We start from the raw sequence: 15,660 nt of genomic DNA on the forward strand, positions 1-15,660 counted from the left end.
CTTTCTTGTATCTGCAGGATGGCAAGGAAATCTTAGCCAATGAGTACACCAAAACCGTCCAAAGTAGTGCACGTTGCTCCCTCACTTTGCTGGACACTCACACAGAAGATTGTGGCACCTACACCTGCATTGCTAGCAACAGTGCAGGTCAAGTCACTTGCCATGCCAAACTCACTGTTGACACTGGTAAGTATCCTCTATAGTGACCGTCCTTTAGCATTATTACCTTCCATTTTACCTTCACAACATCTTGTGTACTGTTTCTTTTTCAGGTCCAGATGACATTGAGGAGGAGAGAGAGGTGGAGTTTGGGAAAAGACGGAAGCTTCATTCTGTATATGATGTCGATGAGGAAATCGGAAGGTAATATTATAGGAATATTCTGGGTTCAGTACAAGTTAAGCTCAATCGACAACATTTATGGCATTATTTTGATTATCACAAAAAAATTATTTTGACTCGTTCTTCCTCTTAAAAAAAAAAAAGCAGAAATCAAGGGGCCTATTTTTTGAGGGTTTAAAGGCTGAAATGTGAAGCTTATACTTTTATAAAAGCACTTAAATAAATTCTTCTGTTAAGACTTTATATTTGAGCTGTAAAGTGGTTTAAATTGTCATTTTTACAGTCATTTTAGGGTTTTTGGGTTTGTTGACATTACATCGTCATGGCAACGAAGTTCTAAAATTGGCTATAACTTTACACAGGAGAGCTTAGAAAGCGATTTTATCACACTGAAATCACATTACCATGCATATTGTTTATGTCTTGTGGCAATACTTTTGAAACAGTGAGTATTTTAATGTTTACAGATTGGACCCTTTCACTTCCATTGTAAGTGCCTGACTGAAACCCAAATTTTTGCTTTTATTAAAGAAAAGAAGGGTGAAGTCAAAATAATTTTTTTTGGTAATCAACATTATGCCACAAATGCTGTCGATTGAGCTTAACTTGCATTGAACCCAGAATATTTCTTTAACGAGAGAATCAAGGAAGCACACTGAATTACCAACTTACTTTTGAACTGTTTATATAAAGTAACATATACTTTTTTTTGTCAAATGCAACAGTAATAATAAGGTATTCTAATATCAGGCTTACTGTACATCTGAGTAGTTTTATATGATGTCCGCTATACAATAGCTTTTATTAACACTTGTAAATTACCTCCTTTTTCTGTGTAACCAGGGGCACTTTTGGGGTGGTTAAAAAAGTCACACACAGGGCAAGTGGTGAATGCTTTGCCGCTAAGTTCCTTCCACTCAGAAGCAGCACAAGAACCAGAGCATTTCAGGAGAGAGACCTACTGTCCCGTCTGGCACATCGTAGACTTGCATGCCTCATGGACTTTTTCTCCACCCGTCGCACCCTGGTGTTGGTTATAGAACTGTAGGATTCCCATTTTCTCTTAATATTTAAAAAATAAAATACAAAATTATAACAATGCTTGTATATAACCAAGATGAAGGCCTAATATTTCCCTCACTTTATTCTAAACAAATGATCTTTTATGTTTACCTCTAACCTGGGAAAAGTCATTTGCATTCCCCTCAGAATAACACAGTTCCTTGTTTTTATATAATTACAATAACACCGTCCAAAAGATAACTAAGTTTTCATTGATGTCTTGATTTCTATTAACATTTATAACTTTAAGGAACTAGACAATCAATCAGATATGTTACTTACTGTATGTATTTCTCTGTAATTTCCTCAGATGTTCTACGCAAGGGTTACTAGATCATTTGTTTTTAAAGCGATCAGTTACAGAGAAGGAGGTAATATTGAGAACTCATTGAGTTCTACTGAATTAATCAGTTTCAAACAGAAGTCAAGTATAAAGTTATGAGTACTTGCCATGTACTTAATTGATTCTTTTTTTTCTAGGTCCAGTCATATATTCAGCAGATTCTGGAGGGCATTGGATACATACACAGCATGAACATCCTACATCTGGATATCAAAGTAAGTGATTATATTGACTGAGTAAATCACTTTATGTGGCATTAATTTAGGCTTCAAGATATGGCAATAAACTTTACTGAGAGGAGACCTTGACACTGACATTTCTTTTCTAAAACTGGACCAATTGGCATCTATTGTTATGACATCGTCTGACTCATGGCTGTCTGCCTGACATTCTGTCTAACTAATTTCTGAATCTTTTCTCTGCAGACAGACAATATTCTAATAGTGTCCCATGGGAGAGAAGACATCAAAATCTGTGACTTTGGCTTCTGCCAGGAGATTGACAACTCCAGACACCAGTACAGCAAGTTTGGGACACCCGAATTTGTTGCTCCAGAGATTGTCCACCAAGAGCCTGTGACTGTTGCCACTGATATCTGGTGAACAAACTTTTTTGTGGTTGTTACAAAATATAACTAAATTTGCAAATTGGTATTATAGTATTGCGTTATTGTTAAAGTCTGTCTTCATATAGTGAATATGTTAATGTTTATTCCAGGTCTCTTGGTGTTGTTGCTTACTTATGGTGAGTGCATTTAAAAAAATGGTAAAAATAGATCTTTTTCTTTAAGAATTCTTTAGTCCTATGTGGGTTTAAGTGCTATTTTCCAGTAGGAAAATAATTAAACCTTTTTTGTCTCCTGTGATTATTTGCTGTTACCTGGCAGCTTAACGTGCCACTGCCCTTTCTTTGGGGATAATGACCGTGCCACACTGATGAAGGTAGCTGATGGGGTGATATACTGGGATACGCCTGAAATCACAAGCAGAAGTGTGGAGGCTCAGGACTTCCTACATAGGGTTCTACAGCCAGACCCAGAGTAAGATTTGCTTTTATGGGTGTAATTTGAGTTTTTGTGTGAGCAGCATTTGGTATTTAAAAGTATGAAGGACAAACAGAAATGTTTATGAGCAAATCATGTTTGTTTCACTTTATCTTTTCCAGAATGAGACCATCTGCTTCTGAATGTTTGAGTCATGTGTGGTTTCAGGTAGGAGGTGGTTTGTGTTTTTTTCAGTAGACAAACATAATATCAGCTGTGTACACAAAAAGAAGCATTAAATTTGCCTTAATCAGAAGTTTAATAACTGCTTTTAGGGTCATTATGAAGATGAAGAGCCAGAGGACATTAGTACAAAAAATTTGAAATCGTTTATTTCAAGAAGGAAGTGGCAGGTAAAATTTTGAATGATATCCAGGAAAACTAGACAATGGATTCTTCTTCCATGTTTTCATACACATTTTTGTGTTCCCCCCCAGCGTTCTTTGACATGTCTTGGCTCTGTGCTTACTCTGAGACCAATCCCAGTGCTGTTGGAGGCTCCTCTGCGTGAGGTTTCAATTACAGCCACAAGGGAAACCCAGGAGCCCAGCAGCACCTCCTTAAGTAGTGGGTCCTCTTCAGAGTATGATGAGGCAGATGCATGGGACTTCTTCCAGCAGGTCAGCCAGGAGGATGAAGATGATTTGGAGGAAGAGGATGATTATGACCCATACGCTCATGTGTCAAAGAGGCCTATGGCTCTAAAACAGGAGGAAGATGTGCTTATCGGTGAGGGGAGAGTTGAAAGAGGCCCACTCATCATTCCATCAAGAGGGACAGAAGTTCTCACACCAGAGCCACTCAGTTTGGAGCGAAGGGACAGTAGCCTCTCAGAGGGAGATGAGGGATTGGCTGGTGGGCCTCTGATACCTCGCTGTAGCCTTATCAAGAGCACCTTTTACTGTAGCCCTGAGCAGCTCTCGCCCATGTCTGCTCGTCACATGATGCTTCAGGATAAAATCCAAGGGAAAAAGCAGGAGCGTGGCCGTAAGCCCCTCCGTTCCAGCCTCTCAGGCAGGCTGAATGAGCCTCTCATAGAGTATGTGGAAGATTCCCCAGACTTGGAGGCTAATCGCAGCCAGAGAAGAGGATCAGTGCACTCATCTATGCTGAAGTCAAGCTCATTTGATACTGGAGTGAGTGTTGCCCATCCAAACATACACACCCAGAGAAGAAGCAGGTCATTAGATGTGTACACACAACGTTCTCCAGTTTCAACTGAGCAAAGGCCACAGGGAGATGAACATAATGTCGAATTGAGCCGAAAATCAGATGTCTCTGATAAAGAAGAGGACAACACTCAAGAGGTCCAATTGAGAAGGCAACTTTGCTGTCGCTCGCCTGTTTCCGCAAGGAAGGGCCCCTTAGTTATAGCAAAGGTGAGAGCACAGGTCCATGAGCCAAAAGAAGGACATCAGCCAGTGTCCAGAGGCTCATTTGTGGATAACAGCCAACTGCAGACCTTTGAAAAAAAAGCAGAACATTTAGTTGAGGAGGAGAGCATGGCTGGCTCAAAGCTCTCACTAGCAGAGTCATACTTGCTTGAACACGGCTCAGAGCCCTCTAGCAGAGTAGGCTCATATGAAGAACTCTCTCCCAGTCAACAATCTGTCTCTCAAAGATACTTCGGGGCAACTTTTATTGCTGGATCCGCTGGAAAGACCTCTTCATGCTCGCAACTACAGGACTCAGAGGACGAGGAAATGGACAGAGTTCTGAGATCTCTTCGGCAAGACCTCCCACAAGCCCCACCAAGACACCGCACCCACAGTTCAAGCTCTGGAACAAATGAGATACGCACCAATAAGGGTAATGCCCCTCTGAGAAGAAGCTCTTCAGCAGTTCCTACCCAGGCTGCAGTAGCAGATGGAAAGAGCAAAGAGGTTCTTCAGAGACATGCCTCTGCCCCTGCTCTACAAGCCAAAACCCCTAGTGGGAAAACATCTAAGTCTGGATTCATAAAGATTTTCCGCAAGCAATCATGGTCTAGCCATTCTTCTCCTCAGCTAGAGGGCTCAGACAAGAAACAAGCAGAGGGAGCATCCTCACAGCCCAGGACGCCTCTTCTAAACCTAAGGAAAAAGATGAGGGCTTCAGCCTCCAGCATTACAAAACTGTTCAGCCGACAATCCAGCAAGGAGTCGACAGAAAAGAAGAAAGGCGGTAGGCAACTGTCTGTCATACAAATTTATGCATTACCATACTTAAAAAAGACCAAATTAACTGTTACTCCAGTGATCAACAATTAAGTCGTAACCTCTTTCTAACAGGACCAATTGTGAAGAACACCTCCCCTGTCATGCCAGAAAAAATGACATCCATCTCTGCCATAATACCAGCTGCCACCTCGCCTGGAAGTCCTCAGAAGAAGTCCACACTGTTCTCTCTAAAAGTGCCAATGTTTAAGAAATCCAAAGGTATGGAGATATTTGTTGAGCTGATTTGATCATAATTGCTCATTCTCATAGTAGCAAGATTGAATGATGTGTGTCTGTTATCATTAATTCTAATACACACAAGTAAATTAAATACAGCATTAATGTTACCCTCCCCTAATATTTGAATATTGTAAACTCAACAAAAAAAGAAACGTCCCTTTTTCAGGACACTGTATTTTAAAGATAATTTTGTAAAAATCCAAATAACTTTACAGATCTTTATTGTAAAGGGTTTAAACAATGTTTTCCATGCTTGTTCAATGATCATAAACAATGAATGAACATGCACCTGTGGAACGGTCGTTAAGACACTAACAGCTTACAGATGGTAGGCAATTAAGGTCACAGTTATAAAAACTTAGGACACTAAAGAGACCTTTCTACTGACTCTGAAAAACACCAAAAAAATAAAGATGCCCAGGGTCCCTACTCATCTGCATGAACGTGCCTTAGGCATGCTGCATAGAGGCATGAGGACTGCAGATGTGGCCAGGGCAATAAACTGCAATGTCCATACTGTGAGACGCCTAAGACAGTGCTACAGGGAGACAGGAAGGACAGCTGATCATCCTCATAGTGGCAGACCACGTGTAAAAACACCTGCACAGGATCGGTACATTTGAATATCACATCTGCGGGACAGGTACAGGATGGCAACAACAACTGTCCGAGTTACACCAGAAATGCACAATCCCTCCATCAGTGCACAGACTGTCCGCAATAGGCTGAGAGAGGCTGGACTGAGGGCTTGTAGGCCTGTTGTAAGGCAAGTCCATACCAGACATCACCAGCAACAATGTCACCTATGGGCACAAACCCACCTTCGCTGGACCAGACAGGACTGGCAAAAAGTGCTCTTCACTGACAAGTCACGGTTTTGTTTCACCAGGGGTGATGGTCGGACTTGTGTTTATCGTCGAAGGAATGAGCGTTACACTGAGGCCTGTACTCTGGAGTGAGATCGATTTGGAGGTGGAGGGTCCGTCATGGTCTGGGGTGGTGTGTCACAGCATCATCGGACTGAGCTTGTTGTCATTGCAGACAATCTCAATGCATTACAGGGAAGACATCCTCCTCCCTCATGTGGTACCCTTCCTGCAGGCTCATCCTGACATGACCCTCCAGCATGACAATGACACCAGCAATACTGCTCGTTCTGTGCGTGATTTCCTGCAAGACAGGAATGTCAGTGTTCTGCCATGGCCAACGAAGAGCCCGGATCTCAATCCCATTGAGCATGTCTGGGACCTGTTGGAGCAGAGGGTGAGGGCTAGGGCCATTCCCCCCAGAAATATCCGGGAACTTGCAAGTGCCTTGGTAGAGTGGGGTAAAATCTCACAGCAAGAACTGGCAAATCTGGTGCAGTCCATGAGGAGGAGATGCACTGCAGTACTTAATGCAGCTGGTGGCCACACCAGATACTGACTGTTACTTTTGATTTTGACCCCCCTTTTTTTCAGGGACACATTATTCCATTTCTGTTAGTCACATGTCTGTGAAACTTGTTCAGTTTATGTCTTAGTTGTTGAATCTTTTTATGTTCATACAAATATTTACACATGTTAATTTTGCTGATAATAAAAGCAGTTGAAAGTGAGAGGACATTTCTTTTTTTGCTGAGTTTATATATTGCAAATATGTAAAGTTGTTTTCTGGCATTCTACCAGAACCAGTCAAGCCATCAAGGCCAGATGTCATTCAGCTTGCAGGGGGCGGAGCTCTTGTTTTCTGGAAACCAGTGGTCTCCAATGAGCCTATTACATATTGTATTCAGTACAGTGTAAATGGTAAGAATCCATAATGAATAAACCCTAGACACATCTAAACATCGATATTATTTGACTTTATGAGCATTTTTGTTGTGTTTTAGCATGTTTTTTTTTTCCATGGTTCTCCATAAAGTGTGTATCATGTTTTCTATCAGGTGGGGAGTGGAGAATATTGTCTGAGAATACTACAGACAGCTGTTATACAGCTAATGCCCTCCCAAGAGGTCCAGGATATATGTTCAGAGTGTCCTATATCACCAAGACAGGGTTGGCCCCTTTCAGCGACCCTTCACCACCCGCCTTCATGGCGACTCCTTATGAAGGTACAGAGATGCTCATTTAGCAGAAACCTTTTATCCAAGGCAACTTACAGTACACCAATTACAGGAACAGTGACCCAAAAGCAGATTTTAGTAACGATGCAGTTCCTGGGTCACTCTTACTTAGCATAGAACTATATCAGACTGATCTCACATTGAAATCTGAAAGATTAGGTTGACTTCTCTTTAGCTAAAATTAGTTTGTGCTTACCGAAATTTGAAACACTGCCCCCAGTGGCCAAAACTGCAAGGGTTGTTGGCCGTATGGGCACGTGTGAGCTCCTGTTGATTTTCTTGGTGTAATGTCCAGGGTTATGAGGGTTACTTTTGAAATGTATTCCACTACAGATTACAGAATGCATGCTGTAAAATGTAATTTGTAACGTATTCCGTTAGATTACTCAAGGTCAGTAACGTATTCTAAATACTTCAGATTACTTCTTCATCACTGATATTTTTTTACTTGTTTTGACTATAAAAACTCTGCAAGTACAGTAAGACAAAATACACGTTAAAAATACATTCTCTGAAAAACTTAAATATCTTATGCAGTGTTGTTTCTAAAACAAGATAAATCAAATTGACCTTGTTTTAAGGATTTTTAGATATTTTTACAGGAAAACAATAAAAAAAAATTATTATGAAGAATACGATTTTTGCCCTAATATCAAAGGTCTTACTAGAAAGACAAAAAATTATGATCCAACGTGAATTTTCTTGATAAAAAAATATGATCGTGCCTGGTAACGTGCATGTAAAATGGCTAGAAATAGCATTTTAGCTTAGCGTAAAGCTGACAATTTACACAAGGTTTATTACAATTTCTTGTGCTCCAAGCTTACTTCAAACTACTGCTCGTATGAATGTAACACATCATAAGAAAGTGTTTCACTGCTGTTCAAATGCACTTTGGATCGCATCATTTATATGTATACATTTTTCCATCTGAAAGGACAAAATATTAAATGAAACAAATTACAATAAAATGCAAAGTAATCTGTTCAGTAATCAAAAGTTTGTTTGAATTTGTATTCTAAATCCTTATGATATGGTAATTTTTAGGGTTCACTTAAGAATCAAAACTAAAAACAAAGTCAAAGTCAGTCAGTCTGAGACAATAACAACTCAGTGAAGTTAATATTCTTGACATGATTGTTCTCTGTAAAAGCTAAAACCTATAGTCATTCCTCATGTTTTATTTGTTTTTGTTTTTGCAGACTTTCATGTTCCTCTCATTCAGATGCAGTCCACTGGGTCAAAGATCACTGTACCTGGAGGTCTTGGCACTGAGAAGACTTATAGCTTCCTGTCTGAAATCAACAGGTTCTCTGCTGTGTATTTATTTACGGTTATGCAAATTCAGTCTAATGGAATATTAATTCTACAAAAACTAATTTCACTCAGGGAACAATACAGCTTTATTTACCTTGCATGAATCCAGACAAACATTTCAATGGATAGTTCACCAATCTCCAAAATGGACTGGTATGATAATAAAAGTGGTCTGTAAGTCAAGTCTGTAGTCAGGCAGTGGTTTTCAATCAAGGGGTTGGGGCCCACTAGGGGGTCTCAGCAAATTTTCAAGGGGGCACAGTCTGTGCAGACTGCCCACATGCAGCTCAGATTTTCTCAGTATGCGGACAGTCCTTGTCTGTGCGCATCATCGGCACATGCGCCTTCCATTGACTGCACTGCACTAAAACAGTATCATGAAGCAGTCGTAGTGCGCATATGTCGTATTTGCTTGCAGTCAAAAGAATATACTTTGAAAGGCAACGCGGTCGACTTAGTGTGATCTGATCCGGAACACGAGAAAACAAAGTATACATGGGTCTTTACTCGAACATCTCACATCTTTTAGGGGGCCTACAAATTTCATCTTGTTCTAAAGCCAAATGAAAACTGTATGAGGAACAGACAAATAATAAACGGTACAATAATCACAATTGTCTCTGTGTTGACAGAGGCCGTTTCAGTGTGGTAACCCAGTGTGAGGATAGCCGCAGCTCTCAGATGTTCGCAGCTAAGATGACCCCTTACAGGCCAGAGCAGAGGCAACTGGTTTTGAGGGAATATCAACTGCTTCGCCGGCTCAGCCACCCTCGCCTTGTCCAGCTGCAGTCAGCCATTCTCACCCCCACCTGCCTGGTGCTTATAGAGGAACTGTGCTCAGGACGAGAGCTTCTGTATAACCTTGCAGATAGGTAAGTTTCAAATAGAGGACTGTTTAAAGGGTTAGTTCACCCAAAAATTAAAATTCTGTCATCATTAACTCACTTTTGTGTTGCTCCAAATCCGGGTGACATAAGCAAAGCATTAGCTTCAATCACCATTCACTTTTATTGTATGAAATAAATATGCCATGAAAGTGAATGGTGACTTAGGCTAACACTGCCTAATATCTCCTGTGTTCTGCGGAAGAAAGAAAGTCATTTGGTATTGAAATAACAAGAGGGTGAGTAAATGGTGACGGAATTTTAATTTTTAGGTGAACTTTCCCTTTGGTATTACTTGGGTATAAATATGTGTGAATTTACATTACCATATCCACAAATGCTACTGAATATTGAAAGTATTAGAAACTGTAGACTGTATGTATAAAGTTGATGTTGTGGAAATAAATACTATATTCCTTTACTCTTGGCGGCCTATAGGGATCTCTATGCAGAAATTCATGTTACTGACCTGCTAGAGCAGATTCTGAGTGCTGTGGATTACCTACATAGCCGACGCATCATACACCTGGACCTAAAGTCAGACAACATGCTGGTGACAGGCCGAAATGTAGTAAAGATTGTGGATTTGGGCTCCGCTCAGCCCTTCACTCTGGGACAGGCTCTGAACATTGAACACATCAAAGAAATATCAGATAACAAAGGTAAATTAGAGCTAGGATATAGGAATTGTTGATGTTCTTGTTTTAGATGTGCATTATGTTTGGGACTCTGGGCCGTTTCTGAGCATATGGGGCCCTAAGGGATATCCTGCTTGGAGGCTCCCAAATATAGCACCTTCAACATACAACCAATAGAACAGCTGGCTCAACAGAATTTCTGCTAATTTGCAAGTGAGATTTAACACATTCAGGTTTCATCAAGTTACTGCTCTCAAAATATACTGTAGCACAAGTGTCTAAACTAGGGCTTCACGACATGGAAATTAGCCAACACTTAAGACTACATTCAACATTGTTTAGAAAAATACAGTTAAATAGCAAATATATAGCAGTTGCCTCTCCATGTTTGTTTAGCATGTGAATCAGTTTTGATTCTCTGTTCTTTGCTACTCCATTAACTTTACAGCTTAATTAATTAAAATCTAAACATAGTAGTAATTACAAGTAATTAAACCCATTGCTCAAAGAAGCTTTAAAATATCATACAGTATGACATGAACATACATTACCTGTTTAAAGTAATATTAACTACAGTGACTGGTGAGAAAACTCTAGTTATGTGACAGCCGCTTTCATTAGTCATTTTGTATGTAATGATTACATACAAAATGGTTATTTACAAGGAATTTGTGTACCTGAATCCCCAGCTGTCTTTGAAGCCCCTTAATATTTGAGTGTGGTATCTGAAAATAATGCAGCCAAGACAAATTTGGTTGATTGAATCATCTCCAGTGCTGCAACTTCTGTCAGTTAGCTACTGTAAATAACTGAAACGAAGGTAGCATTAAATCTGTGAGCTAATCTTGGCTAGTTACACTATGTCTATTGTGACATTAGTATTTTCTACATCTACACTTTAGTTATATTGCTAGCAGAAATGTCTAAAAACATGTTGCTTTGAAAAACTGGACACAACTGCAAAACGTTGGCTAGTTAATTGTAGCAATTTAATGCATGACAACTAGCAAAAACTATCTAGCCAGGTAGCTGGCTTACATTCACTTCTTACCAGTGGTCTGGCTGCGTTTCTCCTCCTCTTCCTTTTTTTTTTCCGCTCCCAACTTTTAGATGCGCTTTCATGATGAGGAAATACCCTTTGCGCATGTGTGTGCCTGACACATTTTGCTACAACTCTCTCCTTGCAGTTACATTCTTCCTTACCTCTCGGGCCACAAGGGGGCCCTCTATAACTGTGTAATTGAGCCTCTTAGCTTTTAGTGTATTTAAAAATTTAAAATAAATTAGAAAAAATAAATTATCTTGCTTTTTGGGGCCCCCTAGTGGCTCGAGGGCCCTAAGCGACCACTTATACCACTTATAGCTAGAAATGGCTCTGGGACTCCTTTCATTGTCTGTCTCAGGGACTACTTAAATGAAAAAAAGTCTCTAGTATCTCATCAAAAATCAAATAGATTATGAAGAATGTTCTCTGTTCTGTTTGTTAGTTTATATTGTCCTTCCTAAAGCTCCTGAGATCTTGGAAGGACAAGGAGTTGGGCCTGAGACTGATATATGGGCTGTTGGTGTTTTGGCTTTTATCATGTAAGTACTTGATTAATTTAGTAAAACAGCACTTATAGGGAATAGAGACATTAAGGAATTTGTATATATATATTTTAAATAATCTTTAGAAATATAGAGAAAGATTAGCATAAAATATTTACTTTCTCTTAAACTTTGATTTCCATGCACTTTGTTACTCCTGTAGGTTAAGCGCAGACAGTCCCTTTCACGCTGATTTAAACTGGGAGAGGGATCGCAACATTAAAAAAGGCAAGATCCAGTTCGGCCGCTGCTACCCAGGCCTCTCGGAAGGAGCCATCAACTTCATGAAGAACACCCTGAGCAACAAAGCCTGGTAAAAACAGATTTACAGTTTAGATGTTTCCTCATTTTCAGTATTGTTTATATTCAAATGACAGACACTGTGACTGTAAACATGTGTAGATGATGCTTTCATGGGAGAAAGGTAATCAAATGAAAATGAATATTAGGTTGATGAAAAAGCATAAAGGTTAATTATACAGAGTGACTAAGTGTAAATACAGTAGCACCTGCCACACAGCACAGCTATTTGCACTTCAATAGTCTTGTGGAAACACAGATATTGAAGACAAACTACACCCCTAGTGTCGCTGCAGTTGCACAATATGTAACAACGGTGTAAATGTGCTTTTTCCATGCGGACGACCCAGGTTTGAATCTGCCTTTTGTCCCTCTTTTTCTCATCCTGTCTCTACTCTTAATATTATGTATAATAATAAATAAAAATGAATATAAAGGTTGATTTCCTCTCAATGATTTGGCCACGTGAAGGCTGGGGAATTTATAGGTTTGATCCGGATAAAATGAGCTATGCTTTTACTATAGTAGTATTGTAATAACCATGTTTTTGGCAGAAGACAAAGTTTTAGTAGTCTTACTACAGTTTATTGGTGTAATTATAGTAAACACGTTTCTTTTTGTGGCTATGCCATGGTCATACTATAGTTACTGTAGTAAAAACATAAGGGAAGGTTAGGGTTAGGTTTAGTGGGTAGGGGTTGGTGTAGTGTGTCTGTGGGACTCTAAATAAACACAGTAAAGGGGCATCACTGCAGCATATTTATTGTTTGTTATTGTTTAATTAGGGAAGAATATAGCATCCAACATATTTGCACTTAGTACAAAAAAGATGCTTTTTGTTGCTATTTACATTAAGTGTAAGTAGCATCTATCAATAGCATCTGTTGATATCTGAACTTGTTGCAAATGGCCTCTACCTTGATTTTATCCTGGTATCAAACTTTAGATAAATAGAAAATCATGTAAATCTAGAAAATACACTATAATGAATAAGTTACACACTGAATGATTTATTATGTAGACATAGGCAGTATTTGATGTGGCTCCATGTTTCATCAGGGCAAGACCAACAGCTACAGAGTGCCTCCAAAACCCCTGGATACAAGGAGAGTGTCCTCCCTCCAAACACAGTGACTCTGTGGTCTGTTTTTCAACAGACAAGCTGCAGGCTTATCTCAGGGAAAGAGAGGTCAAGCGAGACCATGCACGCACGAAAATAAAACTACCCCTCTCATAATTCAGACGAATCTTAAAAAGAACATATTTGGAGGCTGGAACTATGGAAAGGCTTTTTTCTAGTTGTATGCACAGTCAAGTATATTTTGTGCTGTTCTCCCACAACGGGGAAAATTGCAGTGTTTTAGCAATAATAATAATTATATTAATACATTTTGTCAGCATTTCTTATGATAAAATCAGACAATGGCTAATGTCTGTTGCTTTGTAATCATTCAAACAGTGACCCATTAACAGAAACACTATTTTACAATAAACAGTAGAATATGTGGGTATTTAGCTCTTCAACCATTTCAACAATCAGATGTGGTTTGATTATTCTGCTAATCTGATATTACTGAAGAGATGCCAGAAATATCTATAATTTTAAATACTGTTCAGTCCTTAATTTATCATATGTATCACTGATATAGTTGAAGTCAGAAGTTTACATACACCTTAGCCAAATACATTTAAACTCCGTTTTTCACAAGTCCTGAAATTTAATGGTAGAAAACATTGCCTGTCTTAGGTAAGTTAGGATCACTACTTTATTTTAAGAATGTGAAATGTCAGAATAATAGTAGAGGGAATGATTTATTTCAGGTTTTATTTCTTTCATCACATTCCCAGTGGGTAAGGAGTTTACATACACTTTGTTAGTATTTGGTAGCATTGCCTTTAAATTGTTTAACTTGGGTGAAGTTTAACTGAGTCAGGTTTGTAGGCCTCCTTGTTCGCACAAGCTTTTTCAGTTCTGCCCACAAATTTTCTGTTCGATTGAGGTCAAGGCTTTGTGATGGCCACTCCAATACCTTGACTTCATTGTCCTTAAGCCATTTTGCCACAACTTTGGAAGTATGCTTGGGGTCATTGTCCATTTGGAAGACCCATTTGCGACTGAGCTTTAACTTCCTTGAGATGTTGCTTCAATATATCCACATAATTTTCCTTCCTCATGATGCCATCTATTTTGAGAAGTGCACCAGTCCCTCAGCAAAGCACCCCCGCAACAAGATGCTGCCACCCCAGGTGTTCTTCAGCTTGCAAGCCTGACCTTTTTTCTTCCAAACATAACGATTGACATTATAGCCAAAAAGTTCCATTTTTGTTTCATCAGACCAGAGGAAATTTCCCCAAAAACTAAGATCTTTGTCCCCATGTTCATTTGCAAACTGTAGTCTGGATTTTTTACGGTGGTTTTGGAGCAGTGGCTTCTTCCGTGCTGAGCAGCCTTTCAGGTTATGTCAATATAGGACTCGTTTTACTGTGGATATAGATACTTGTCTACCTGTTTCATCTAGCATCTTCACAAGGTCCTTCGCTGTTGTTCTGGGATTGAGTTGCACTTTTCACACCAAACTTCGTTCATTTCTAGGAGACAGAATGTGTCTCCTTTCTGAGTGGTATGATGGCTGCGTAGTCCCATGGTGTTTATACTTGCGTACTATTGTTTGTACAGATGAATGTGGTACCTTAAGGCGTTTGGAAATTGCTCCCAAGGATGACCCAGACTTGTGGAGGTCCACAAATTTTTTTTTCTTAGGTCTTGGCAGATTTTTTGTCAAGCAAAGAGGCACTGAGTTTGAAGTTTGGCCTTAAAATACATCCAAAGGTACACCTCCAGTTGACTCCAAGTAGCCAATCAGCCTATCAGAATTTAATTGGCTAATTGTCTAAAGGCTTGATATCATTTTCTGGAATTTTTCAAGCTGCTTAAAGGTACAGTTTACTCTGTGAATGTAAACTTCTGACCCACTGGAATTGTGAAATAGTAAATTAAAAGTGAAACAATCTGTCTGTAAACAATTGGAAAAATGACTCATGTCATGCACAAAGTAGATGTCCTAAATGACTTGCCAAAACTATAGTTTGCTAATATGAAATCTGTAGAGTGGTTAAAAAATGAGTTTTAATGACTTCAACATAAGTGTATGTAAACTTCTGACTTCAACTGTACTGTCACTGAGACAATGTAGAACAATAGCTATAGGCCTATCAAGGCAGAATGTAGAAGGTGGTATCCCTGTTTTTGCAGTATACATCTTTCTGTGTTAATGATTATGTGTTTTTTTGTGTTAATAAAATTAACTGGCATGCTTTATCAGGGAGTGCTTTTTCCTGTGTGATTTAAATTATATAGTTAACTGCAGTATTTTATTAATAATTATGTTATATGTTATTTTTCTCCTGATATATCATAATGTGTCAAATACATATAAAGACTTTTGATTGGTTTTGGGGTAATGGGATGGCTTGTTATGCATGCATATTTTCTTCTGCATTATTTCCAAAACTGACTTGATCAAATAAAAGGATTTAATGACACTGTTAAACCTATCCTGTTGTCGTTTGTTTGATGCTTCCTTCAATGACGACACGTCTTTT

At 39.2% G+C, this 15,660-nt stretch overlaps 1 protein-coding gene across 1 annotated transcript in view; it reads left to right on the forward strand.

Moving 5' to 3' along the window:
- Window positions 1-15,590, forward strand: part of obscna (obscurin, cytoskeletal calmodulin and titin-interacting RhoGEF a) — a 66,490-nt gene extending 50,900 nt beyond the window's left edge. The window contains exons 61-80 of the mRNA XM_051668855.1: window positions 18-186; window positions 273-363; window positions 1,186-1,386; window positions 1,715-1,775; window positions 1,885-1,962; window positions 2,173-2,345; window positions 2,465-2,491; window positions 2,634-2,786; window positions 2,912-2,957; window positions 3,065-3,142; window positions 3,227-4,952; window positions 5,060-5,206; window positions 6,895-7,014; window positions 7,152-7,319; window positions 8,534-8,639; window positions 9,281-9,520; window positions 9,971-10,194; window positions 11,658-11,754; window positions 11,921-12,070; window positions 13,117-15,590. Coding sequence (XP_051524815.1) covers window positions 18-186; window positions 273-363; window positions 1,186-1,386; window positions 1,715-1,775; window positions 1,885-1,962; window positions 2,173-2,345; window positions 2,465-2,491; window positions 2,634-2,786; window positions 2,912-2,957; window positions 3,065-3,142; window positions 3,227-4,952; window positions 5,060-5,206; window positions 6,895-7,014; window positions 7,152-7,319; window positions 8,534-8,639; window positions 9,281-9,520; window positions 9,971-10,194; window positions 11,658-11,754; window positions 11,921-12,070; window positions 13,117-13,294 — 4,233 coding nt within the window. The 3' untranslated portion in view covers window positions 13,295-15,590. The remainder of the gene's footprint in view (window positions 1-17; window positions 187-272; window positions 364-1,185; window positions 1,387-1,714; window positions 1,776-1,884; window positions 1,963-2,172; window positions 2,346-2,464; window positions 2,492-2,633; window positions 2,787-2,911; window positions 2,958-3,064; window positions 3,143-3,226; window positions 4,953-5,059; window positions 5,207-6,894; window positions 7,015-7,151; window positions 7,320-8,533; window positions 8,640-9,280; window positions 9,521-9,970; window positions 10,195-11,657; window positions 11,755-11,920; window positions 12,071-13,116) is intronic.
- The last annotated feature ends 70 nt before the right edge of the window (window positions 15,591-15,660 follow it).

The sequence above is a fragment of the Myxocyprinus asiaticus genome, chromosome 33, assembly GCF_019703515.2.
Source record: "Myxocyprinus asiaticus isolate MX2 ecotype Aquarium Trade chromosome 33, UBuf_Myxa_2, whole genome shotgun sequence".
Taxonomy (NCBI): domain Eukaryota; kingdom Metazoa; phylum Chordata; class Actinopteri; order Cypriniformes; family Catostomidae; genus Myxocyprinus; species Myxocyprinus asiaticus.